This window comes from Lepidochelys kempii, chromosome 18 (genome assembly GCF_965140265.1).
Source record: "Lepidochelys kempii isolate rLepKem1 chromosome 18, rLepKem1.hap2, whole genome shotgun sequence".
Lineage (NCBI taxonomy): Eukaryota > Metazoa > Chordata > Testudines > Cheloniidae > Lepidochelys > Lepidochelys kempii.
In genome coordinates, this window is record NC_133273.1 from 16,271,141 (window position 1) to 16,298,138 (window position 26,998).

General features: G+C 52.0%; 1 protein-coding gene across 7 annotated transcripts in view; it reads left to right on the forward strand.

Moving 5' to 3' along the window:
• The window catches only part of AGRN (agrin), a 224,539-nt gene that overhangs the window by 64,769 nt on the left and 132,772 nt on the right, over positions 1-26,998 (forward strand). For 5 of the 7 annotated variants that reach the window (XM_073316432.1, XM_073316436.1, XM_073316437.1 and 2 more), the window contains exon 3: positions 24,213-24,233. The exons of the other annotated variants lie outside the window; for them this stretch is intronic. In XM_073316432.1, coding sequence (XP_073172533.1) covers positions 24,213-24,233 — 21 coding nt within the window. The remainder of the gene's footprint in view (positions 1-24,212; positions 24,234-26,998) is intronic. 7 annotated transcript variants of the gene reach the window in all.

The following is a 26,998-nucleotide window of genomic DNA, read 5'->3' on the forward strand; positions in this document are numbered from 1 at the left end:
TCCCCACTCCTGCACATCAGTAGCTGTGCTGTGGGCCACGTGTGGCAAATAGACCTGAGACTGACTGAACAGGGAGCTTCTCTCTCCCTCCTTCGCCTGTTTGCATCTTGTTTGACCCTATCTGCTCTGGGCTGGAGGCTTCAACAGAGACAGGCTTAAAAGGGGTCCAAGGCTTAAAGAAAAATTAGCATGGAAAATCTTGCTAGGTTAGGAATGAATAGCCTTTTCCTAGCTCTCTTCTTCGCCCTTGAGCATACACATCCCTTCACCATTGTGTGCAGCATGAGAATCCCCTGGCTGACCTTCTTTTGGCCCTGGCTTGGTTCCTAATACATATAGCTTGAGAAACACTTGGGATGAAGGCTGCTAGGATGGGTCTGTCTTATCTGGCTGCATATGTGGAATTGAAGAAGTGGCACAGGATTTTGGGGTGCCTTTTCAGAGGGGACCTGCCTTTTCAGGAAGTGCTGAGCACAACTCGGGAGTCTCAAGTCGAGCACCCAAAAACCACTAGCTGCTTTTGAAAATCATGGCCTTATGCAGAAAGTGCAGTTTGCTTAATGTTTGTAAGCAGTCCATTGCTCAGGAAGGGTTGGGTCTGGAGTGTGGTACCCCAGCATTAAGGTCAGCTAGACAGTGATTTCTGATCTCTTGACATGAGTCCAGCTGTCAGGGACAGTTAAAATCTCTTTTGTGTCTGGGTTTAGGCAGAAGGGTGGATTGGGCCCTTTCTCCCAGCGTTGTGGAGCTGGTAACTGGTGGCGTTAGTTTAATCTGTGTGGCAACGCTCGCCTTGAGAACGGGAGTAGCTCCATGCTGATCCTTTCAGGTGTGGCGAGAAGCAAGTGTATTTTTGTGGGGAGGGAGGTGTAGGAGTCTGAATTCAGTCCTCAACATTTGTGTGAATCTGAGAGATCAATGAGCCAGAGCAAGTGACTATGCGCTAGGCCGCCCAGTACGGGCCAGTGTACCCTGCCCTGCTCTGCACTCGCCCATTATTCCATGACAGGGGTGGATTAGTTGCATGTGGGGTTACATGGGACTATCCCGAGCCCCCAGTTAACTGGGGTTCACATCCTGCTTGGGGCTGGGCTCTGCAAAGATGAAAGGCTCATGCATTTAACTCACTGCTCTGCCAGCTTGGTTCCCCCCCGCCCCCATGCAGAGTTCATTCCTGATGTGGGGGAGAGGAGGGAAGGGAGCAGAAACTGGGCCACTTCTGGAGTGCATTGTGTGCACCCAGCCCTGGGCTTGCCTTTGCTGGCATTCATCCGCCTCGGCTTCCGGGAGGCGCAGAGCAGGCTGTCAGCAGCCTTACGGGGCGCAGGGGATTGTGCTGTCTTCTGCATTGCTGATAATGCTTATCTCGCTCTCCCTGGTGTCTCCAGAGATCCCGGTTCTTTCATCGGTTTTTATCCAGGCCCTTTGCTTTGTCTCATGGGGGCTTTGAGCAGTGGTGTTTCCCTGCTGCACACTTGGGAGGGAGAGAGGATCTTTTGCAGGTCAGTTGAGCAATTAGTTTGGCCGATTTGCCATTGGGGCTTCCGGTTTCCAGTAGGCGAGTGGATGTGTGTGCTTAGTGTGGCTAACTCGCATAATTCCCTCCTATCCCCCTCTTCTTGAGGGAGGTGCTGGGTCGGGAGGAAATAAGATTGTAAAAAGACTGACTACCATGATGACCCTTACTTTAGCTCTCTGGAGCGGTGAGCTGGCCTATGCCTCTGATCTCTCATTGCTTCCACCGGTGCCAGCCTGTCTCCCCTGACTCGTGTCTTCAGGTTCCTGCGTTGAGTGACCGCCGCGCCCCCACCTTCTACTGCGTGGCTTCTGTCCTGCTAGAATGAGCTCTCTGGGCCAGGGTCACTCTAGACCGCAAGCCCTCGGCAGTGCAGGGCTGGTGGTGGTGGTAACGAGGAACATGCTGGCTTACCGTGTCCCTTTCACCCGTCCTGCCCCTCTCTGACTTGGATGTCCTGGATCCTTTCCGTGCAGATCCCACCCAGATCTCTCAAGTTTTTTATTCTAGTGAACGAGGCCATGCGAAATAACTACCCAGGAAGGAGCAGGTCTGCAGGGTGGGTGTATGGGGAAGGGCGTGGTCCGAGCTCCAGTCTAACCAGGCCCTCTTGTTCTGTTTCTCTTGCATGTGCTGCCTTCCGCGCCGCGATTCTGGTTTCTTCACCCACAGGTAAGAATGGGATTTGTCTTCCTTTTTTGGAATTTAAGGGACGGGCGCCTGCATGGCCTCCTGATTCCTGACGCAGAGAAGGGGGCTCAAGGGGAGGGCCTTGCCATGCCCCAGGGGAAGCGTGTGCTCACACGTGCTTTTGGACTAGACTCTTTCTGGACTGTCCCTGGCCTCACCGGTGGCTTGGCGGTGGGGTCTGAGATTCACGTCCTTCCTGGGGTGAAGGGGGAGCCCAAGTGCAGGGCTGGGTGAATGTGGAGGGCTGCACGGGAGGGGATGGAAAAGAAAGTCCACTCCATGTGTCCACTGTAATGAAGCCAAATTGTTCCCCGCCCCCCCAGTCCCTTCTACCCCCACTCTCCTCCCTGTTTTGCTGGAGGTTTGTGACAAGAGAATGGAGGTTGTGTAGAAGTCGGTCGTGATTGTGCTCTAAATCACGTTCTGGCCAGAGTAACCCTGTGGCTGGATTCCTGGGGCACAGCGCAGGGTCTGGAGCATGGAGATGAAACCAGCTGGCACCCTTCAGCTATAGAGACCCATCCTGGTCTGAAGAGGGGAGTCCTGCGTTCACACCAGCCTGGCTGGTCTGTGCTGGAGACTAGAATTACAGCCATGCGCTGGGTGTTCCTGGAACGTGGCTGCTAGCGGGTGCAAGGAGAGTGGTGCTGGGGGGGCGCAGGCGTGCTCTGACTCTGGTGCTGGTTATGTGGTTTGGTGTCCCGGGCTGCGTATGGGGGCAATTACCCCATTGCCACGTGGCATTGGCAAGCAGCTGTAGGGGCCAATTGGGGAACTGCGTGCCCACGGGGTGGGTACCTGCCATTCTGCTGTCCCATAAACGTGCATCTGCAATTACGTGATCCAAATCTCCGTGGTGAGGCGGCACAGATCTGACCAGTACTGGCTGTCTTGGGCCAATCCGCGGCTATTCAAGGCTGGGGCATCTACGCCCCTTTAGGAGTGCAGAGGCATTTCCTAGGACCCCTGCTGTAGAGCTCCCGCATGGCAGACCATAGGTACCTATGCTGCATTCTTGGTTGTAGGCTGGGGGTGTGCAAACCAGTTGGGATAAAACAGCTTAACCAAGCTGTGACCTGCAGATGGGCTGGAACCTCTTTCTTGGTTGGATGTAAAGCCCGGTAACTCTTTTCCTATGAGCGGGCTCTTGCCCTGCGGGATTCTTTCCCGGAGCAGGTGCAGAAGCCCTGAAATTCTGCAGCAGACCCAGCTTGGTTCTGGCCCTGTCGCAGGCAAAGATGAATTGGGCTTGGGAGCTTCCCAACTCAATTCGGGAGACTCGAGGTTCAGATGAGAGCCAGGGCAAGAAGTCCTAAGAGCAAGTAGGACTCTGGCTGGGTCCTGGAATGTTTAGAGATGGAGCCTAAACAGAAGCCCCGGGGTCCAAGACCCTGAATGTGGAGGCTTTCAGAATAAGGCTCTGAATGTAGCAGCTGGGGCCCAGCTAGCTAGCAGGGAGCCTAAGGTAATTTAAGGCTTTGGGTGGGGAACGTGCTTAGAGAGAGGGCACCAATCCGGGGGGCAGGCTTTTTTGGCGGAGCCTCGCTCTGAGATTTTCAGGCTTCCCTGATCCCAAATGCGAACGCAAGGTCCCAGCGACCTGCTGTGAGCTGGAACAGTCGAGCTTCACCCCTGGCTGAGCTGGCAGCTTGGGCTGTCTGCCCTGAATCTCCAGGCTTGTTGCACGCATATCCCCACCCTCCATATCGTTATCCCTGACAAAGAGCCGAGACTTGGGTGGGAGGAAACGATCACTTGTGGAGACTGATGTCCCGCGTGTAAAATACCGGGGCAGCATGTTCTAACCCAGCCCCCGACAACTGATTTTCCCAGCTGCAACGATCTAACCAGATCTTCAGACTACATGACCAGCTTTGCTGGGCAAACAAATCCCAAGCCGTTCATGATTTGCCCTGGGCAACAGGCTAAGGGCCCCTTCCCTGCCTCCTCCCCATCCCCTTTCAGGGATCCTTTGGCTTTCACAGCCTGTTTCCCTTTGGATTAATGACCCTTTTTGCTTACGCTATTTTGCAGCTGGAGACTGAATGTTGTGGAGTGGAATCCTGACATCTCCCTCTTGAATTATGCTCTGCCCTTAAATGTACCTATCAAGTATCATCAATCCTTGGTCACTTCCCACTCCTGTCCTGGACCTGGCTGGTCTAGTGCCAGATGACAGCTGGCGGTGAGAAGTGGGTTGAGCTCTCTTCCCTAGCAGAGCACATGCTCTCTTGGCTGTAACAGTTCAGGGACCTGGCTGGCCTTTATGGAAGGGGGAAGATTTAGGAGTCGAGTTACTGTGTTGAAATTCAGCACCCAGGCGAAACTGAAGCATATCCGGATTAATGCTCAGTCCACGTTTCTGTGGGTATGTGCGCTTGTGGGTGTGAAGGGGCGAGAGAGAGGCTGGCATTTGGGGCAGCACCCCATACAACGGGACTCTGATCCTGACTGGGGCCTTTGGGCAACATCAGAATTAAATAATATAGGGAGCTGGTCCTGAGAGGTGACAAGGGCTTGTAAATCCCATGGACTTCCCTGGGTTGGGGCTAAGATGGGAGAACCATTTGTCTGGAGACTCAAGTCCCAGGCTCTTAACTTTCTCCTCCCTGACCCCACCTTCACCCCTGAGGTCTTCCTGAAGGATGAAGTGGATTAGCCTCTCTGCCTGTCCCAGGAGGTGTGACTCCTCTGCTCAGTGCTATGGTTACCATGGAGGAGGGGTAGTCAAGTGTGTGCACGGAAAAATGAATGGCTGATGCTAGTCCAGCTTGTAGGACTCTGTCTGTCCATAAGTGCCTATCCCTTCCTTTGCCAACAAATAAAGTGTCACCTTGCATTAAAAGGACAGAGTGAGGTTAACCATCCAACTTTATCAATGAGTGAGAACATTGTTTTTACTTTCCCTTTTGGAACAGCTGTATGTGAAATCATAGAATCATAGAATATCAGGATTGGAAGGGACCTCAGGAGGTCATCTAGTCCAACCCCCTGCTCAAAGCAGGACCAATCCCCAATTTATGCCACAAATCCCTAAATGGCCCCCTCAGGGATTGAACTCACAACCCTGGGTTTAGCAGGCCAATGCTCAAACCACTGGCATTTACTAGGGTTGAAACCAGTAGGATCCTATTGCAGCTACTTGAAAGCTACAGGGTCAGATTCTCAGCTGGTATAAATTGCCATAGCTCCCCTGGAGTGCACTGATTTACCCCAGCAGAGAATCCGATTAAATTTAGATCCTGTTCTAGGCTGGTTGTTTTTAAACCATCTTGTAGAATGCTACAGCAGAGAGAGAACGTTTTCTATAGGGTGTCTCAAAATGTTTGAAATATCTGTTAAATTCTATAGGACTTTTCCACAAGGGTTGGTTTAACAACTACAGCATTTCATGTTTCTAAAAAACCGTTCAGCTTTCACTGTTTTGTGGTCTTGCTGTTTTCATTGCTTCTAGAGGGGTTCACTTTTTTAGATTCTCAAGCCCTAACTGAAAGCTAGAACATTCTGCTTTGCAAATAGGGCAAGGGAGCAGATGTGAACGTGTCTAAAAAAACCAATCCAGATCCAAGACAACATAAAAATATCTTTAAATATTTCACAGAAACACTTCCATTTGTCGCTGATTTTTTTTTTCTCCGCTGATTGATTTTTTTTCAAATCCTTACTTGACTCAACTTCTCCCCTTCATAAAACGATGGACTGTGTGAGTTAATGGCTAGAGCAAACAAAGCCAACTGATATGAAACCTCTTATCCGCTTTTGGTGAAAACAGTGCACTTGCCAAGAACTGGATTCCCTTCCCAGTATTTCATATGAGTCATTCCACTCTTCATATACCCAATATCATAATTCCTAGTGTCATCAGGTCTCCTCTAGATCAGAAATTCCTACAACGTTGGTGTTGCCATATCCGATCAGCCAATGGTCCAGTGCAACCCGGTGCATGTCTGGAAGTGACCAGCTGAGATGCTTTAGTGGAAGGTGCAAGAAACCCAGTAGACAACTCTGAAGTACCCTGTGCCAAGGAAAAACTGCTTCTTACTCAGCATCATTTAGGGGTTGGGTTATGCCTGAAACATGAAGTTCTGTATCCCTTCTATCCTCTAAGGACCTTATTATCTACAGTCTGTGAAATGTAATGCATGCCAGTGGCGCTATATAAATATTGACTAGAATTAGCTTGGGATGGAGGAAACTTTAACCCAATGGTGTAAAGCAGGAGTCGGACTGGTTACCTCTCCAGCTTGGCTCCGGAGTTGATTATTTTGCTATGCTCCTGCAGTGGGTTGGATCTGGGGGCAGGGATGCATAAAGGGAATCAGTAGGATTTGAATTATTTGAAGTGGAATTGGGCGATCGTGAGATCGTGCTGCCGTACGAATGGAATTGAGTTGGAGTAGCAGGGGATGGAGTGATGAGGAATGGCTGGGGCGGAGCTGGCAGGGGAGGAATAGTTGGGGAGTGTTGTTGTAGGGTCCCCATCAAGACACTGAGAACAAGTTCTCTTTAGCCAGGGAGAATGGAGTTAAATGTTTTACAGCCAAGACAGCTGCCTGCCCTACCCGGGACTCCAGCAATGACAATTCTCCAAAGGGAGAGAGCATGAATTTTAATGAAATCTTGAAAGACTTTAAATTTTCATGTTAACTTCAATTATTCAGGACAGTTGAAAAGCAACTTTAAAGCATCATACCAAGAAAGGAAAATACCAGGCTGGTTTGGGTTTTAGATTAATTGAGTTTGCATTTTGTTTTGCTGCAGTAAAACAAAGATCTTTTAAAGACACTGAGAAGTCAGTTATTCCAGCCTGAGGCAGTGATAAGGGGGTGGGGGGCAGGGAATGGCTTAAGCCCTGGTTGGGAGGAAAAAGGGGCCTGGTGGCTGAGATGTGGGGGAGAGGATAAACAGTAGCACAATGGGGGTAAAACTGTGGCATCGGGGAGGGCTCTGGAGTGTAGGAGGTGGATCTCCACAGCCGAAGGCACTGCGGTGCGGTCTTCATTGCAGATATCGCTTGAGGCGGGAAATGGGAGGCAGTTCTGTATTCTCGTGGCCGCGTGTTTTCATTGCAGATGCCTCAGGTTAGCAAAAGGAAAGACAACCAAACTCCTGCTCTGCCATATGCCTCGTGGGGTGGCACAGCTGTGGCCCGACTGAGGGGGGTTGATGTCTGAGCCCCAACTGTGTTAGCAAGTATCAGGGGGTAGCCGTGTTAATCTGTATCCACAAAAACAACAAGGAGTCTGGTGGCACCTTAAAGACTAACAGATTTATTTGGGCAATGCAGAAGTGGGTTTTTTACGCAAAGCTTATGCCCAAATAAATCTGTTAGTCTTTAAGGTGCCACCGGACTCCTTGTTGTTTTTTGTGTTAGCAAGGAAAATTGTGATTCACAGCGAGTTAATTTTCTGGCGAGGACACAGCCAGTGGGTTCAGGCAGTGTTGATCCAGGCTGCGATCCCGAAGGATAGGCCTGCGAGGACGAGCAAACGTTCTAAGTTGCAAACAAAGGTGTGGGGAGCGTCTACATTAGACAAACGTTAATTATCTCCAGTTAATTGGCAATCCAGCTAACCCAAGGTAAGAGTCTAGTGAAGACATTCCCTACATGGAAGCCCTTGTTAATGCGGGAAAGATCCAGGTCTGTGATACAGCCTTCTGCTGGTGTGCGGGGGTGAAGAGGTCTGATCTTTGCCTGACAGAATTCTCTTAGTGTAGATTCAACTATACCAGCAAAACTGTTACCACTTGTCTACACTACAGAGCCTTGGATGGGTGGTATAGCTAAGCTGACATAGCCCCGTAGTGGCGATGCAGCATAGGCAAACAGAAGGCCATCTTCTGATGGCATAGCTGCACCACCTCCCTGAACAACCTTAGCTATTCTGACAGAAATATTCTTCTGCCTGCATATTTTTGGGTATCTACCTATTTTTGGGTATCTACCAGGGGTTATGTCTGCTAGTGTCATGCCCTGGGGGTCTTGATCCCCCCCAGGAACCCTGCAAGCCATGTTGTTCATGCTCCAACCCTCCACCCGATGTTGGCTAGAACCAGAGCTCCTGGAAGCCCAGCTCCAAGAGGAGGTTTCAGAGCTCCCGATTGGCTCATTCCTCCTACTTACACCAGAAGAAAGGGAACAGGAAATGCCTCTTGAACTGGGCTGCATCCTGCTTAGCACTGGGTGAGCAGTCCCATCTGCTCTTGTCTCCTGGTCCTAATCTCCTGGTTTCCTGACTCGCCCTGATTCCTGGTGTCTGAATCTCAGCCCTGACCTCAGTTCTGGAACTCCTGGATCTGAACCCCGGCTGGTATGGAGTCTCGTTAACCGCAATGCCCCGCCGCTTGTGTCCCAACCCTGACAGCTAGGGGGTGGGTTCCCCCCCTCCAACTCCTAGCTGACATAGCTATGCCGGCCAAGCTTTGTAGTGTAGACCAGGCCTCAGTGTCACTCGTGGAGGGGCAGTTGTACTATCCTGGTACAAACCAGCTTTGCCAGTACAGCTGCATCCACACTAGGAGCAGTTTGTTGGCAAAGCACTCCTAGCATAAACATGGCCAAAGTTTTGGCCACTTTATACCAGTGTAATTATACTGGTGTTTAGTTTAAAGTGTTACACTGGTAGAACTCCCCCTGTGGACACTTTTGTTCCAGAATAAAAGTGGGGTTGTTTTTTTTTTTTTTTTGGTTTAGCTTAAACCCCTTCCAAAGAGACCTAAGTTAAAGCAAAAGAAAAAGCTACTCTCGGTCCAGAAAAGGAGTGTCCGCACGTGGAATTGCTAGTTCTGTTTAAATTCACAACTTAGCTTCTACCAGGATAACTTTCCTGGGTAGGCAAGCTGCGAGAAGGGGAATTCCTCCACCTGCCTGAGGGAAAGCCCAGCGCTGCACGGATTGCGCAGAGCTCCCACCCCGATAAGAAGGGCAAGCACTCACCCTCCACCCCCCATTCCCAACCTCCCGAGCAGGGGAGGACAGATTGGTTTTAGATCCAAACTTTGTTGCTCTGGCTCCTTAAGCTGTAAGTTCCTTTGGGGCAGGAATTGCGGGTGTGTATGCTGTGTCACGCTTGAGTATAATGGGATCCTAATTCTTGACTTTTGGGGGCCCCAGGCACCTCCTCAGCACCTGCTGCTGATAATCTCAGTCTTGAATACTAGGGCTTAGTTCTGACCTTATGCTGGTCTAATGCTGTGGATTTTGCCAGAGCTACTCCTGACTCTCACCTGCGTGAGAGTCCGAATCGGCCTCATTTGTCTCGAGGTAGGACCTTTGCCCGAGGCTGTTGGGGCAGCCAGCTTTCGTACTAAGTGTGATGGAAGCAGACGGACTGGACCATGCTGAGGAGGTACCGGAGTGAGCGTGCTTGTGAGGCCAATCCTGTACCCTCCCAAAAAAAGCAGCCTCCGAGTTAGGGTGTGCCCAGACCACAACACATTGCCAGTCCCCATGGCTGGTACTGAAGCGTCTGAATAGACTGGTGAGGACGGAAAGGCTAGATGCTTGGTGGTCGCACATCCCATCGGGCTACAGCACCAGGCAAAAGCATCAGAGTGAAACTCTCCAACCATCTACTGGTGATTCCTAGGCTGGAGTCGAGCTTCGTTGTGCGTTTGTAGCACTTTGCCAAGTCTCTCATCCACCCCTACACCACCACCAAGTAACCACAGGCCCTGGTCCTGGGTTTTGAAGAGCCCCTGCTTCTCCACTGACCTCCAATGGGAGCTGCCAGTGCTCAGCACCGCTCAGGATCAAGCCAGCTGGACAGATGGTTGGACCCTGTGAGAACTCATTCCAAAGAGAAACTCCACTGGGAAAGTAAACAAACACTCTGGCAAGCTTCAGCAAGGAAACAGGCACATAGAGGGCTGGAAGAGTGCAGGGTATCGTATCTATCTGTCTACTCAATGCATTTGTTTTCCTGCATGGATTTGGGGGCATCTCTACAGTTCAGGTCTCGTTCTTTTGTACCCTACTGCTGGGCCCCATGTGAAAATGTACCTAGCACTTGGGAGTGTACCCTTCCCCAGCTGTACCCTCCATGAGATACTCTGTGGCCCTGATCCTGCCAGGTCCTGAGCACCCTCTGTTCCCACTGACTTCAGTGGCTCAGCGTGTTGCAGGATGGGGGCCTTTGTTTGCAGCGGCATTTGGAGAGCGCTGTTGTACATCTCTCTGTGCCTGGGGAGCTGGCTAACTGTCACCAGCATGGAACAAGAACCTCTCTCCTCTGAGCCCTGCACAGCTGTTCGAGTTCACCTCTTGCTAGGCCCCGGGCATCTCTCTGCAGTTCCGTTTCCGAGCCCTGCGCAGGCGGCTGCTCAGCAGCCTTCCAGGGCATACCACTGGTGCAGAGAGGCTCCGTGGCCCAGACGTGCCTTTTCTTCCCACTGCTGAGAGCTGCCAGGCCTGGCCATCTTCCCAGAAAGCTGTGCTCTTTTAGAACATAAGCAGCTATTGTCTTAGGCCCGGAGACTTTGTGATCTGAGCTTTGCCGGAGTTGGGAGGGGAGAAGGATACTCTGTGCAAAAAAGGGCTCTTGGGAAAGGGGCTCGCGGGATAAGAGCGACTCAGTCTCTTAATTATATTAGCTTCAGCCAAAATGCTGCTGCAGCTCCTCCCTCCAGGCTTGAGTCACCCTTTCCCTCTCCCCGGTAGCTATTTAAGGAGATGGTTGTACTTGGCCTGTCTCTGCTGAAGAGCGGGGTCTTTGTTAAGGCGGACGGGAAGGAACTCGGAGGACAGAATTGTGATTTTGCAATAGTCTCCTGTCCCGAAAAGAGCCCCAGCTGACACTTGCGGTTCATGAGTGTTCGGGTGCTGTGACGACAGGTGCTTTGGAATGGGGGATGATACTGGCAATGCAGGGTGTGTCTGTCTCCCCATCCCTTTGTGGCTAGAGGATGAAATCTGAGCCCCTTCACAGTGGGGTGCTGTTGTGCATGACGGGTAGATGCCCTCTTTGTTGCATGCTTTAGCCTGTGTTTTGAATCTGATGGATTGATTGATTTTGCTTTCCTGCTGCTTGTCCTCTCTGCCTGACTTCTCAGGGCAGGTTGGCGAGTTGGAGCTAACGATGCGATTGGAGCAGCACCCAAACGGCTCGGCATGGCTGCCCCGCTTCCCTGTGTTCTGTATCGTAGAAATGAAACGTGGATCGCTGACAGGCTTGCAAACCTGAACCTCAGCACGCTGAGCTCAGGCCTGGGTTTAGAGCCAAGCAGCTTATTGCTGTTGGATTGCATTAGGGTCATACCTAGGAGTCCCAGTCATGGAGCCAGGCTCCACTGCGCAAGGTGCTGTATGAACATAGAGCAAAAAATGGTCCCTGCCCCAAAAAGCTTACAGCAGAAGGATCAGATTGGACAACATGTGGAGACAGATGTTGGAGCTCAAGGAAACAGTGAGGCGTTATTGACCGTGGTCTCAGCACACTGGATGCCAGACCACTGTCCTCAAGCAGCGCTCTCTGCTCCCACTGAGTTTTCAAGGTTTCTTCAAAGCCAGAGCTGGGTAGGATATGGGAAAGGAGTAGCACGGTGACTTTATCACAGACACAGGCTGAGCCTCTCTGTACTAGACAGAGTAATTTCTTTTTAATGAACAAAGTTAAATGACATCACAAGAACAAAGAGACCACTAATGAAATTTAAAAGATGGAAAATTCCAAACAGATGTAAGCATTTCTTTATTTGCACAGGGTGTAAGCTGACTGTGGAACTCATGGACACAGGAAGTTGTTGCAGCCAAGAACTTGGCATGATTCAGGAAGAGATTGGACACTTACAGGGACCATAACAGGGGTCAAAAAAGAGCTAGATAAGTTCATGGAGGGTAGGTCCATTAATGGCTATTAGCCAGGATGGGCAGGGATGGTGTCCCTAGCCTCTGTTTGCCAGGAGCTGGGAATGGGCAACGGGATGGATCACTTGGTGATTACCTGCTCTGTTCATTCCCTCTGGGGCACCTGGCATCAGCCATGGTCTGAAGACAGGATACTGGGATAGATGGACCTTTGGTCTGACCCAGTAGGGCCATTCTTATGCTTTTAACATGATTATCCAGAGTTATTAATTATAATAAATGTTGGGAGGGACCTCAACCTCTGTTTTCCAGGAAATAAGCCAAGTTCTACCTATTTGGGTACGTCTACATGGGGATAAGACCCGCAGCATGGCTGCAGCTGGCCCAGGTGAGCTGACTCTGGCTGCGGGGCTGAAGATGGCTGTGTAGCTGTTTGGGCATGGTGGACTCTCCACCCTTTCAGGGTCCGAGAGCTGGAGTGTCTATACAGCAGGTTTTCCACCCCGTAGCCCAAGTCCCGTGAGCTTGAGTCAACTGACCCAGGCCAGCTCAGTTTGCAGGGTGGTACCAGCTGTCCCACTGAGCCCAACGCGCCACCTTTCCCCTTCTGAAGCAACAGCTGCCTGAAAGACAATCATGAGAACCAGAGCTAGAGGAGTGTTCCCACGAACCAGCAGCCCGGCCCTGCTAAATGACCTGCTCCTGCCCCCCTGAAGTGAATGGGCGCTTTGCCATTGACTTCCATGTATGATGGGCTCAGTTGTGCCGGACCGGAGACCTAATGAAAATGACTCCCCGTTCCTACAGGATCCTTTAAAAGAGAGATGCAATGGGGGGACGGGGGGGAAGAGGGGAAGAAGGGTGTCTTGTATGTAAAAACCAACCTCTCACTGGTAGAAGGGAGCATGGGAGGGAAGGCCGTTGTTAAGCTATTTCACGAGTCATTTAGCTGTGAGGCCAGGCGTTTGGAAGGCTTGGAGTTGCTGTTTCAGCCTAATCCGGCAGAGCAGTGATCCTCTGCTGCTCGCTGGGCCGCCGCCCGCTTTCGTTGCAGCCTGAGTAAACTTTCCGTGGCTTCAGTGAAAATTTTAGTGTAACAGAGGTTCTGCCTCTGCTTCCCTTTCCCCAACCCCCGGCAGCTTCTTGGTGGTGGTGGCACTGAAGGGAAACCTCAAATCCTCGCAAAGCAATTACTGCTAACGAGACACTTCCTGCACGTCTGGTTTCAATTCTGGCCATGCTGGAGGCTGCTCTACAGCGTGGAGGGAGCTGGGGGCGCAGAAATGTCCTCTTCTCCTCCTCTTCCAGAAGGGAGTCAGGTTCCTCATTAGCATGCAGCATCCATGCCAATCAGGAGCGATTAATTAACACTTTAAATTGCACCCCCGGGGAGGGGGAGTTGATTTTTATGCCGTGGCAATTATTGAATGTTGATCACATGCCCATTGATTGATATGTGTGTTAAAGAGCGTAATGTGCGTAATTGGTAGGTAATTTACAAGAGCAAGTGCAGCTGGATGCCTTCGACTTAAGAAAATGTGTGCATTAAATGTTGACTGCAAAGAAAATGGAGAGGGTGTTTTTAAATTTCTTAGTGCTGGTTTGGCGTCTCTGGAAACTCTCCAGTTAGTCGCAGCCCGGACAGTGGCCAGATTGGTTTTCCTAGCCCGTTTGCCCCGACCCTGGCCCTGAGAGGAGCACCTCTGGGATACCTCTCTGCTGAGATTGGAGTCCATCCAGAACAGTCTCCTTGTTGGCTGTGATCTGGAGACTCTGCTCTAGAACACAACCCCCAGCTTGCCTGCCATGGCCCACCCAACAGTTAGGTCACCAGTGACTTGGGATTTTCAAAGGCGTCTAAGGGAGGTAACTGCCCAATGAATTTCAGTGGGCGTTTGGCGTCTTTCTCTTAGACTCCTTCGACGATCCTGGCCTTGGCCTCGATTTGAGCCCTTGACCTAGAGTGAGATGGCTCAGGTTCTAGTTAGCTGATCTTTTAAGCCATCAGGTGCTGGAGCCCTGTCTACACTACAGCCACCCCTTTTGCAGTGAGTTAAAGCCCCTTGTTTTTCTAGCATAGACTGCAGCCTTTGAGGAAGATGCAGTGAGGTGCGAGGGTCAGGAGGGCAGAGGGATTTTAGGGACCCCATGTTGCTTTGTTGCCCTTTGAGCTCCCTGAGCAGGCATTGGAAGCTGAGTGCTCTGGGCTAGTTCCTAACAAGTGAAACACCTGGCTGCAGCCTTGGGAGGGATTCTTCACTAATCAATATTGACTGGAAGTTGAATGCCACAAAGATCTTCCTGGTCTTTCCCCATCCCCCTTGACCTTTCCTATTGACAGGAGCATGAGGAGAAACTGACTTCTGGGCTCTTGTGTGAGGAGCTCTGAACAGAGGAGGGTGGTGGTGGTATCTTGTATTGAGCAGAAATGGGAGCAAGGCCTGGGTTTAATGTCTAATTCTCTCCCCACCCGCCAGCGGACTATGTCTAGAATCTCCATTGATGTGATTCGTTCCATCCTTTGTCGTGACAAGTGCGGGTTTACATCTGATGACGTTCAATTTCTGGAGCTTCCAAGGGCGCGATCTTTTAAAGAGCGTAACTGGGATCCCTCTCCATCCACGCCCCTCCCCTGATGGCTCCCTGTCTCTGTTTCTAAAACCTCCTGAAGTCCAGCTGGCTGGCTGCGTTCTCCAGGGAGTGCCCTCTCCCTTACGCCACTTTTCTAATTAGCCTGTCTCCTAAGCGCCGGAGGAGCCAGTGTGACGGGTAGCAGAAGCTGTCGTGCGTTGGCTGAGAGTTGTGGTGGCCTCCTTCACAAGCAGATCCCTTTTGGTTTGTTTTTAATTTCACTTTTTGAATGAGTTTTTAAAGGACTGAAGCTGTTTGGCTTCCTTCAGGCTCTTAACACGCACCTCTGCCCTCTAGCTTCACTGCCTTCCAGCCACCTGGGCATAGAAAGGGGTGGGAGGGAAGCAGGTAACTTCTTATTTGTACCGTGGTAGCATCTAGCAACCCCAGTCCTGGATCAGGACCCTAGCCTGCCAGGTGCTGTACAAACGGAGAACCAAAATACAGACCCTGCCTCCAAAGGACTGTGTGTGGTGTTTTTTCAGTGGCTGCTCTCTTGACCTTTTTAAAAATCTCTTCCTGGCTCAGATGTTTCAACCTGCCCTGCCTTTGCATTCTAGGGTTGTTACTGCTCGCCTCTGAATTTTAGACTGGGCTGGGCCGCTCCCCTGGAGGAAGGCAGAAGAAATCAGGCTTCGATTACCCCCCCCGTTCGATCCAATGGCCCCTCTTTGTGGGACCCCCGGCTGCTCTGGCCCTGCCACCATTCATCCTTTGCCAGCCTGCCGGGGCTTGCCTCCAGGTGGGTTGGGGAAAGCGCCTGTAGTCGGAGGTGGGAGACCCTCTGGTGGGCCTGGCCTTCTGCTAGCACATGTGGTAAAGTCTGGGCCCTGTTCTGCATTGTTAAGTTGCTTCAGGGATCTCTACGGAGCACAAGAAAAACCCCGTGGCAGTGAGTCTTGGAGCCCTAGGCCACTGACTCAGGCTGGTGATGCGGGGCTGCAAACTGGAGACGCTTGGGCTGGAGCGCAGGCTCTGAAATGCTCCCCGCTGCCGGATTTCAGCTGAACCCTGGCCCTGAGACTCAGTGCTGCGGTGTTTGCTTGCTGTGTAGATGTACCCTTCGATCCTGGCTGCTTGGAGCCTGTTTTTCAACAGCCCAGCCAGCATGGCTTGGCCTAATGGACTCTGGCAAGTCGTCCTGCGTCCATGCTATCTAGGATGATGCCGCCTTCTGCTGACTTGCTACCGCTCCGCCGTTCGCCTGGGTGCTGCTAAATCCAGCCCAGGCTCTGGTTGATGAGTTTGGAGACTGGGGGGGGGAAGGGAATCTGGGGGAGGGGGACCTAGGAGTGGGAAGATTCCTTTTAAGAAGCACTGGGGTAGAGGAAGGCTTCAAAGGGGAGGGTGAGAGCGGAGGTCAGGCCTAGCTCCTCTTTGAAGCGGAGTACATGGCCTGTTGGTACAGTGGCTGTTCAGAGCATGGTCCCCCCAGTGTGGGAGCGAATGAGCTTTTCAGGGGCTCCTTGAAGATAGCTCCTTCTTGTACCTCTCCACGGGGACTCCAGCCTCCTTCAGTTGCACCTGGATGGTGCTGAGGGGTTTAGCCCGCGGCTCACTGTTGTTTTTTCTACAGCGTTAAGTTTCAATGGTCCCATCAGTGGTTCAGTAGCCAAGGGCATCAGGTAGCCTGCCTTTATGCAGTTCTTCTCCGGAATCTCTATCCTAGGATCTCAAAGCTCTGTACGGACCTTAGCCGAGACTTGCCAGCTCCCTGTGGGTAGGGGGCTTGGCAAAATTCGATTTTGACTTTTTCATAATGTTGAAATTTATTTTTAAGCATTTTTTGATTTTTTATTTTAAATTTTCCCTGCTCTGGGAAGATTGGACAATGGAGGTTTCAGACCATAATTATTTACGGACAGCAGAGCTTGAGATTAAAAAAATTTAAAGCTTTATAGCTGTTAAAACACACATTATTAATGTCATACGTCCAAATATACCAAGTAAACATCTTTAAATCAAACCCTCTGCTCTCAAACATTTTTCTGGCTTGGCCCACCTGTACATTTCTATTACCGATGGAAATATTTTTTGTGTGTGTGTATGTGTGTGTATATATATATATATATATACGGTGAAACCGATGTTTGCCAACATTTACTGATTAAAAATCTAATCCTTCTGAGCCTAGAGACTTAGGTTTGGTAATTGGAGCTGGTAGGATAAAGCGTGGGAAGGAGAAGACATTAAAATCCATTAATTAAATGATTTGTGGGATCAATTATTTGAGCAGTTCTAATGGTAACAGGCTGGCTAGTGTCTGGTTACTGCTACCTCTCTTCTGTGGGGAATCAGAGTTTCTCTGTGCGTAGACACTCTGCCGCTAGTGACGATCCTCCTCTCGTTCAAGTGGTGGGGGGCCTATGGTGGTTTTTCAGCAGGACTCTTTGGGTTCGAACCCTGCTGTTGCTGGGATATTCCAAGTGCCTTGGTGTTCAGCACAGCGATAAGTGTGAAATCCTATGTGGCCACCAACTTGACGTGAGCTCCATTTTTACACACGAGGGGAGTTGTCGTAGGCTGTGGCTTACCCAAGGATCTGGATTTGATACAGATGCTAGCCCAGGTGAGCTGCCATTGCCCTAGGGAAGGTCAACCCTGCGCATTCATCTGACCATGTCCCCTGAGGCGTAGCACCTACCTTGGCTCGCTGTCCTGCAATGAGACCCTCACAAAAACCACATGCTTCTCCTCTCTCCATAGTGTGGAACTGCTCAAAGTCAATACATCTGACCTTGAAACAGAAGCACTTCTCTCTCATTTAAAATATATATTGAAACAAAACTCACTTTTCCCCTCCCTCCCCCCTTGATGATGGCAGCTGCTCTATTGAGCCACAGTGTGATAAAAGGAAAATCAAAGAAAAGTTAAATCTGTCGGAGTTGAAAGCTAGCGCAGGCTCTTGGGCTATTTGCCTCAATTGCACTTTTGTTCTAAAAATGAAGCGTGAGAGAGAAATCCCACAAAACCCTGTGTCATTTCCCTGACTGTTGTGAAGGAGGCGGAGGGCAGGGCTGTGTCGAGGCTAACGGGCGATGCCGTGACCCCCCCAGGCCACAGCGTGTGGGAGTGCGGCAATGCAGTCCCGATGGGTTTCCGGCAGGCGCGTGGGCAGACTGCTACCTCTCAAGATGTGAAGTGAGGGTGGCCGCCCCTGAAGAGCAGAGCAGCCTGAGCTGTCTTCAGCTTGGAAGCCATAATGAGGCAGAGAAGCCTTCTGGTAAATGTGGGGGTCAGCGGGTTCTATCCTGTAGCGGCTACTCTGTCCCAGATGGAGCCGCTTGCAAATACAGGGTCGCCAGGCTGCCTGTCCTTTTCATCCACCCGTGAACTATTTGCATAAGCTCAGGCTCCCATCAGCGAGTTCTTCCCTGCCTGCAAGCCATTGATATTTTATATTGCAGTAGTAGCCGGAGAAAGGATGGTCCAAGAGTTAAGGCCTAGAACTTGGGAGGCCAGGGTTCAATTCCCCGCTCCGCACAGGAGGTCTGTTGACCTTGGGCAAGTCACTTAGCTGCTCTGTGCCTCAGTTTCCCCACGTGAGACAATCCCTGTTAAAGATTCTGCGATGCTGAGTTACTGTGGTGAGAGGTGCCATAGAAACTCCTAAGAGAGAGCAGGATCAGGGGCTCCGCAGTGCCAGGTGGTGCTGCGTAGAGACACAGCAGCACCTGCCCCAAAGAGCTCGCCCTAGTTAGGCATAAACGCCACCGCCTACTGTAGCACCGTGTCTGTCTCTTGTGCTCTCCTTGCTCCAGTGCAGGGTTGTTCCGTGCTCTCCCTCAGGCCTGCTGTCTTGCGATTAAGCTGCTCGCTTGCACAAAGGCAGCGCATGAAGCCGCGGTAGTAGCCCGTGTCCTTCCAGCTCCCCGTGTGGATACTTGCCCCTGAAATGCAGCCCCCCCTTTGGTGGAACACCTCTCCAGGGAATAAGAAAGGGCACCCCTTTCTCAAGAACCAGGGCCGGATTAAAAGCCTCGCCCCGGTGCGTGTTGTAACATCCGAGGGTTTAACTTGGATAGAGGCGGGAGAGTGGGATTTTATACGGGACCACGGGTCAATCCTTCCCCCAGCTCTGCGGTTCTAGACATTAAACTTCCCTTCCTGGAGAGGGCTGCAGCTCTGTAGGCTGTGGAAGTTCATCATGTATCTCTTTGTTGTGGCTTCTCTCTCCCCTCCAGACGCTCCGAAGGGAGCTATTGTTACGGGCCCAATGAGCACTGGGTTTTGATATCTGCATATGAAAGCGCCAGTTGCCATGGTGCTGGGCAGGCAGCGATGTGTATTGCCAGGCACAAAGCCCCAGCGGGACCCTAGGGTCCGTTTCTCCCGCTGCCAGCTACCTGAGGCTGCCTGCAGCGGTTTCCCAGGGAAAAGGTGGCTTTCTGGAAGAGCCTTGTGTTAAACTCTCCTGTATCTTTGCCCCCAAGGAGAATGATGAGGCTGCATCATGCTGGCCCAAGAGATGGGGCTTTCATCTTGGGGAATGCGTGGCGCCCAGCTTCCAAACCCCTGTGAGTTATCTGAACACCCAGGAAATAGCCTTTTAGAATCACAGCTGGGGCGTGACAGCAGCCCTCCAGGGTGTTCTAGCCACGGACACAACCAAACGCAAAGCTCAGGTGTTTTCGTGGAGGGCTGGAAAATTGTCTAGCGCGTAGGACTCTGGGGTTCTATTCCCAGCTCTCCCCCTGGCTTTGTGTGGCCTAGGGTAAGTCCCTCAATATCTCCACTGGGTAACCTTGGGGTAAGTCACTTGGCCTCCCTGTGCCATCTGTGAAATGGGGTTAACGATACCTTGCAAAGTGCCCTGACCTCTACTCATGGAAAGTACTCGATCAGAGCTAGGGACGATGACCGGGATGATGGATGTTCTTTGCTCAGTGTGTTGGGGAACAGAACTAACTCGGGATCCCAGAGCACTTCGGGATCAGCGGAGGAGAAACGCCGTCTGTGCCAAGGAGTCTTGACATGTAACCAGCTGATACAGCATTGCTGTTGCCTGGCAACCGGCTTGCCTGCTGGTGTAGTATGGGAGCCTGGCTGACTGGGACTGGGTTACAGTGACGTGGCAAAGGTTTGGGGTGCTGGAGAGTCCCTCCCCCCAATGCAACAAACCAGTTTATTTCCTGATGGTGTTGCACCTATTGGTGAATTTCCGTGTTCTCTCCTCTCTGCAACTTTACAGCCTGGGCCCCAAAGTACTTCAGTTACTTTGCACTCACAGTGCCGGCCATCGGCCTCTGAACCCCTGAAAAAATGACTGCCTGACCCTCACAACTCTCCCGTCTCACCTCGCAAACTCCCAGCTCTTACTTCACTCCCACGGTTCCTTCCCAGGAACTTATTTTCCTCCTGCTTTAAGGCACACACGGCTCCTGGGGCGGGGGTCATGTAGACCATTCGTCCCCCTGTGGTACAGTCTTGCACAACTCTGAGTATTCAGTGGGGGGTCACATCTAGGTTCTTGGGTTAAAATGCTTAAGTGTGTTTTCTCAGTGGTTTGCCTGGGATGTGAGGAAGAAGAAGCCAATAGGGTGCAGCTCTTCCCCCCCCGAGCATGTAGTAAGAATTTCTGTGTCGGAGCCTCATTTTGTCAGCCTGTGATTTCTTTACAGTGGCATTTTTAATGTTTTTTTGGGGGGGGGGGGCAGCGGGAAGGGGGCTGGGCGGTGCCCAGTCTGTGCCAGTTCCAGGAGTGCCAACTCCCGGTGGCCAATAATCAGGAGGCAGCCCCTCCACTTCCCAAAATCATGTGATTTGCTTTATATGAGGTTTTTGTTTGTTATAAAGAAAGTTGGGGTTTTCTTTGCCTCCTGGTTTGCTTTGAGCCTCGTATGGGGCATTCAGGGCACGTTTTCAGGCTCTTCCCACTGAGTGTGAAACTTTATTTTTAAATGCGAGGTGAGATCCTCATTTCATCTCAGGACTCCAGGCACTTGGGACTTCAAGAAAGACTCAAAGCATGGTGAGAACTGGCAATGCTCCTGTTGTGTTGGTAGCCAGAGGCCTTCCAGCTCCAGGATTGTCAGTCTGACACTTTTCACCAGCTTATTCACCAGTAGTGGAGACGGCTACATTTGGACTAGAAGTGTCATTCTCTCTTTTTTCTTCTGAAGGGGATCTGGTGTCTTTTAAAATGGGTTCCTAAGGATCCCCTGTTCTGGACCTACCTGGGCATTGTAGAGTTCGTGGCTCCATGCGGCTGATTGCTTAAGGCCGCTCCAAATCCTGTTGATAGATGCTCCTCTGATCTTTGTTCTGACCTTCGGTGCAGTCAGAGGGTAGATCTGGACTTTCTTCCTCAGACACCTGCCAGGGAACTTCCCCTCCCCATTATTGAAGTGTGTATCTCTAGGATTCTACGAGGTTGCCCATCACAGCAGTATCGTAACGCCTAGGCCCTAATTCCAGTCCATAACTCCCAACACCCCACTCCACCTTCCCAGGCACCTGGTGCTTGGCAAAAGGGGCCAGCTCTGTTATCTCCCTGCCCAGGCAGGTGCCCCTCTCCTGACACTCATTGCTCCTGCAGCCAGTTGTTCTGGGGGAATGGGGCGGATCATAGAAATGTAGGGCTGGAAGAGACCTTGAGAAGTCCAGTCCCCTGTGCTGAGGCAGACCAAGTAAAGCTGGACTTTCCCTGATGGTCGCTCTGCCTGCTTTCTGACACAGTCAAGGTCGCTTGGAGATCTGGCATTCCACTCTCCCCACGGCTGTCTCCAGGGCCTCCCTTCATCGAGGTGGGACGAGTGCTTAGAGCCCAGCTCTTCCCCTTGGGTCATCCTGCAGGGTGCCCAGACCACACAAGGTCCTCCCAGTGCCACCTGAGGTACAGTTTGTGCCCATTCTCCCATCTCGCAGCAATGCCAGCTCCAAGGTTGGGGCACAGTTTACTGACCCAGGGGGGTGTTTTTTGGTGCTATCTGTTTTTGGAGCGGGGAGGTGTGAAAATGGGGGCATAAGAAGTTGCATGGTTGAATCTGGAGATGGCATGGCACAGGAGGGAAAGCTGGGATGCTCACTAATCTGACACAGATTTTTCGCACACCGGCCTGGGCCAAAGGGCCTTAGTATTTTATCCCCAAATAATCTTGCCACTTTGGGGATATTTTCAACTTTTGTTGCCTCCCTCCTCCCGGAAGCTGCCAAGGCAGTGGGTTGCCAACAGCAAGTCACTTCCTTGGTGTGGGGCCGGCACCAGCCCTCAAAGATCACTTGGTTTTTCCCCCAGAGTCTTGGCCGGCCGGATTGTCACGTATGGCTTGTGTTCTGCCCCCCATTGTGAGCACCCAGGAGGCTGCAGTCCTCTCCGCCTGAGACTGCCGACCTGCCTCCTGGCTAATTCCCTCCCCCACTTCCCCTTCTTTTTAGCCTAGCTCTTCCCTTGGTTCATTTCCCCCACCTCCCGCCGCCCCATCCGTGGTCCAGCATGGTCCATCTTCGCAGCATACTCCCTCCCCAGCCCCACTGAGGAGCTTGGCCCTCCCAGCTGGACTCTGAAATCCATTTGCCCGCAGCTCTCCTTCCAGTCAGACACTGGAAGGCCTACAGCCTTTCAAAGTCTGGCCTGGGAAAAGTCTGTAAGGAGGATCACACCTTCTGCACTTTATTCTGCTCTTAACCCGTTGGTGGCTGGCACGCAGCCTCTGGCAGAGGCGAAGCACCATGGGGGCGGGTCGCGGGGATGGGGATAAACAGTGTTACGCAGAGCAGGTGCCCAGTTCTGGATTCTGTTCTGTCCCTCACAGAGAATAGTCAGCCAAGCACCACTTGAATGTCCTTCCGGCTGGTGATGACACTCGGAGCCCAGCTGGGTTTTCCAGACCCGAGGCAGAATTTGCAGCTCTGGCAATGAAACTTCCCTCTTGGGGGGCTGTGTTCTTGGTGGTGGGGAATAGTCCTAGCACGCTGCTCTCTGAGTGCTCCCATCGACTTCAGTGGGGCACAAGGCCCCGCCCCAACACAAGTAAGGGCATCCGAATCTGGCCCATAGCTTGTGAAGGGATCCCAGCCACACCTGGGAGTCGCTAATTGAGAGAATTTAATGAGCAAACCAGGGAACTCCCAGGGTGACTTCTGTAAATCACCTTTTGAACTTAGAAGCACACTGTAGGACCACAGGGCATACAAGGGGTTAAGGGGCTTGGGCTGTGTGATATTTTGCAGGATTATTTGCTTTTCTCCTTGGTTTGGAAGAGGGAGAGGCTGGGGCAGTGGGGAGATCACTTCCCTAAATCACCCATTTAGTGGTGTCCTTGGAGAGGCGAGATCTGATCTCTCTGGCTTTTGTGGGGCAGAGAGTGAGGGCCCAACTTTCAAAGGTGTGGAGCATCCAGGACCCCAGTCGAAGCTAGTGGCTGCTTGGCATCTTTGAAAGTCAGGCCCTGTGTATTGGCCTAGGCCTTAACAATTGCTGGAGTCAAGCATATAGGTTAAGGGGCATGAAGTCTGCGTCAGAAGCTGGAGATGTGTATCTGCAATAAGGAAGCTGAGTGCACATACCTGGGGAAAGACAGGTGCTGGAGTTCAAGGGATGCAGCCGGTAACTGGAGAGTGCTGTTCAGTGGAGATGCAATGATCTGCGTTTCCCAGGTGCAGAGGAGTTGTGGACGTCTGAGTAGTTTGTGTTTTACCATTGTGTTTTCTTGCACATACAGTCTTGGGTGAGTCCTAGGTTATTCCCCCCCTCCCCAACCCCCCAATGCTTTGTCTCATTTTGAATATTGGACGCAATATTTTGTTTTGTCCTCCGCTTTCTGCATATTTCCCCTGAGGTTTGACCTTCCGTAGGGCAGTGCTGCATACTGGCCTTAGCCAAGCTCACAAGCTAGGTTCTGTACAGACACCTAATAAGAGATGCTCCCTGCCCTGAGCCCAGACCAAGGGCAGGAGGAGAAACAGAAGCATGGGGGGGTGGGATGCGATTTCCCCAAGGAATAGAATGGGGGTCTGCCGAGTCCCAGTTCAGTACCCTAAACACTGCCTAGCTTTGTATCTTCCATACACACAGGGGGCTTTTTTGGGGTGTCACTCTTCTGATCCCTTCTCTTCCTTCCTAATGTAAGTTCCAACTAGCAGTTCATGGTTCCAACCATGGAGGCTACCCTATATTGGGGTATCAGCTCCCCTCTTTCCTCCCTCCCTCCCTTTTCACTCCTTCCACGTGCTACTCAGTGTTATCTGGGCCTTACCTAGGAATGGAGGATCCATCCCAACGAAACTCAAGCCATCATCCCAGCTATAATAGGGTGCTCCCCGGGGGAGCAGGGTGGGGGCTTGCACCCCTGGAATGGAAATACTGTAGGGGCTCCACTGTCACTTAAACTCTCGCAAGCCTGCAGGGAGGCGGAGGTGAGAGCAGGATCCAGATGGGTTGGAGTGGTTGCCACAGGGCCCAGGTTTGGGCTGGGAAAAGGAGAGGGAGCTGCAGTCCCTCAAAGGGGCAGATGGAAGCAGGGCTGCAGGAGAAGAGTGCTTTGTGGGGCTGGGAGAGCTTTGGTCCCACTCTCTGTGTTGCTGTGCTAACTGTTTGTTCTCTCCTTTTTCTCCCCCTGCTTTCTAAAGAACATAGGAGGCTTCTCGCGGGTAAGTGTTAGTGTATCATCCTAATGCCGTTCTTCCATCCACCATCAAACCAATCTCCGATAGTCTTCTCCTCCCCCAGCCCCCCATCCACTCCATTTAAGGTTCTGCATCCAACTTGGGATGTGCCTGAGCAATAGGGAGCCTTCCGGAGGTGGGTGCAAGTTTGCCCATTCCTAGGTGGTCTCCTGCTGGCTTTCGGGCGGGCATGCACCTCTGGGGGTCACGACTGCCATTAGATCACAGTTTGAAAGACCGTCTGCCCTTGGATGTTTCCTGGATCGCTCCTATGAGGGTCTGGCTCTTACCTTCTGCTCACTAACTAGCCCAGTGGGTGGCCTTCCGGAGCCAGGCTTAAAGCCATTGTCCGTTTAATCTCCTTGCAATGGGCCAACGGCACTGCTCAGCCATCGGAATTGTGCAGACCCGGAGCTGTGATCTAAAGAGGTCTGTCACCTAGCCCTCGCCCCAGGTACGACTCCATCCTCACCTTCCCTGGCCTCCCGGGAGAGTAACAGGCCGAGCGGTCTGCCAGCCTACTCTGCATCCCATTCTTCCCTCTTGTGGTGGTGTTTGATTGTCTCCCAGGGGCTGTGTTTCAGTTTCTGGCCATTCCCTCGCCCAGAAGGCTGGGTTGAAGGGAGCAGGGAGAATTGTGCTGTGTGCATGTGGATTCTTCTGGAGGATTTTTGGGTTACAAGGTCAAAAACAAACACACCAACCTTCAGCCAGACGTTTGATCAGTTCATGTAAACTGGGATGTGTTCCACACAAAGAATTCACCTGCCTGAAACGGGCAGAGCCTCCCGGCATTGGCTTAGTGCGTGCAGCACCCTGTATCCCAGCATTTCAGGCCACCTCCCCGGCTGGGACTTAGATAAGCTGAGAGGGGCAGGGAAGCCGCAGCGCTGGTAGTTATAAACCTTAGCTGGTGTAACTCAGCATGGCCCTCAGCGGAGTCTAACGCTGGCTGAGGATCCGGCCCCTGCTGCCGTGTGTATTTGTAAGGTGGGCCGGCATCTGTGGCATAGCCCTGGCTTGTTAGGGAAGCCAGAACCTGAGCTCCTACAGTCGTGCTCTGTGCAGGGTGCTGCACGGCATGTATGTGTGTCTCTTGCTTTCGATTTCTCACCGTCAGACTCTGGAGCGAATTTCCTTAGTTGGATCTTTGTGACGCTCCTGGGGTTAGATTTGCACAGTCGGAGCCAGCGTCTCTGGGAACTTGCGTGCTGACAGGCAGAGACTGAGGGGAGGCCGGCTGGGACTGCCAGGACGTTGGGTGCTCTGAAATCCCAGCCTGCACTCCCACCTCTTCAAGGGACAGTGCAGTGGTGGCAGGGGGGCAGCTCCTCCCCTTCCTGCAGCATTGGGGAGGGCAAGGGCTCCCTCTCCCCTGGCTCTCAGCCCGGTCTGCTCTTCCTGCTCCCCACGCACTGACTGACTGCACAGGGGAAGGTCGGGGCTCGGCACAAGCTCCCCTCTGAGGTGAGAGGTCTGCTGAAGGCCTCTCCCCAGCTGGTAGGAGCTGGGGATGGCAGAGATATTAACAAAACCCCCTTCCAGCATCCCTCCAGCCCCCAAATGACTGGTGGGCTGGAAAGCCGGGGTGAGGAGGTAGGCAAGCCAGGGGACTGGACGTCTGAAAGGGAATTAGCCCAAATGCCCAGGAGGTATTCCTAGAAACCCAGTTGGATCTTGGGACCGCAGCTCCTGCGTGGGAGGGGCCCGGCTGCCTGGGGTGGGGTGCGATTGACCCTGATAGTCAGACCAGATGGGCCGGGGCTGTTCTCTCTGTGCCCGTTCCCCTCCCAGGGAGCTGCTTCTCACTGGGCTTTTTTATGTTCTGAGAACAAACTGTGTCTGTTTCTGGTTTTTGTCTCAGATCCCCAGCCCGTCTCTCCCTGTAAGAAACCGTTCCAAGGGAAGGAGATGGAGTCAGTGCGTGAAGTGCAGCCAACCCAGAGTCTGGGTTTGCCCCATTCTCAGCCATGGCCATGCAGGGAGGAGAGATCGGATGTCCCTTGTACTGGCTCACAGGAGGAGACAGCCTGTGCTTACCAGCTGGCTGGGCCACTCTGAGGAAGGGCAGGGAAAGACAAGCCCATTTTTGATTTCCCTAGAGACCTCATAGTGAGTAGGAGGCAGATTGCAGATGGCTAGGCAGAGGTAACCCTTTTACAGTGACCGACCAGTTACACAGCTAGAGCTCTCTTCCTTGGCTTGTGGGGGAGGGAATAGAGAGCTCACTTCTTTAATTCTGCTGGCTCTGTTGGATCGCATGGCTGGGAAATGCTTTCCTGCCCCGTGCGGGGCTGGCAGGGGCAATGGATGCCAAAGGGCTTGAATTAAAATGGGTGTAAGCTTTAAAATGGGTGGTAACGGTTGGAGCAGTGTGTGAGCTGAGTTAGCCCTCGTCTACATGGGAAAGTGGTACTGATTTAACTTGCATTGGTTTTTAAACTGGTTTGTTTAAACTGGTGCAAACCCTGTGTGCGGATGTTCTGATTTTGGTTTGAGGGCTTATTTCCATTTCGTTACACTGCTTCCTCACCGATTTAAGCTAATGCCCAATAATAAGCCTCTCTTAAACCAGAGTCTCCATGTAGGAGTTTTCACTGGTTTTAGTGATATCCATTTAAAATCACCCCTGTCGTTTCAACCGGGCCAACTTTCCCCATGTAGACAAGGCCTTGGATTTTAGTGGCACCGTCTGCCCCCGCTGCAGCTGAGCAGGTGAAATGCCAGTGCAAGCAGAGAGGAAGAGGAGA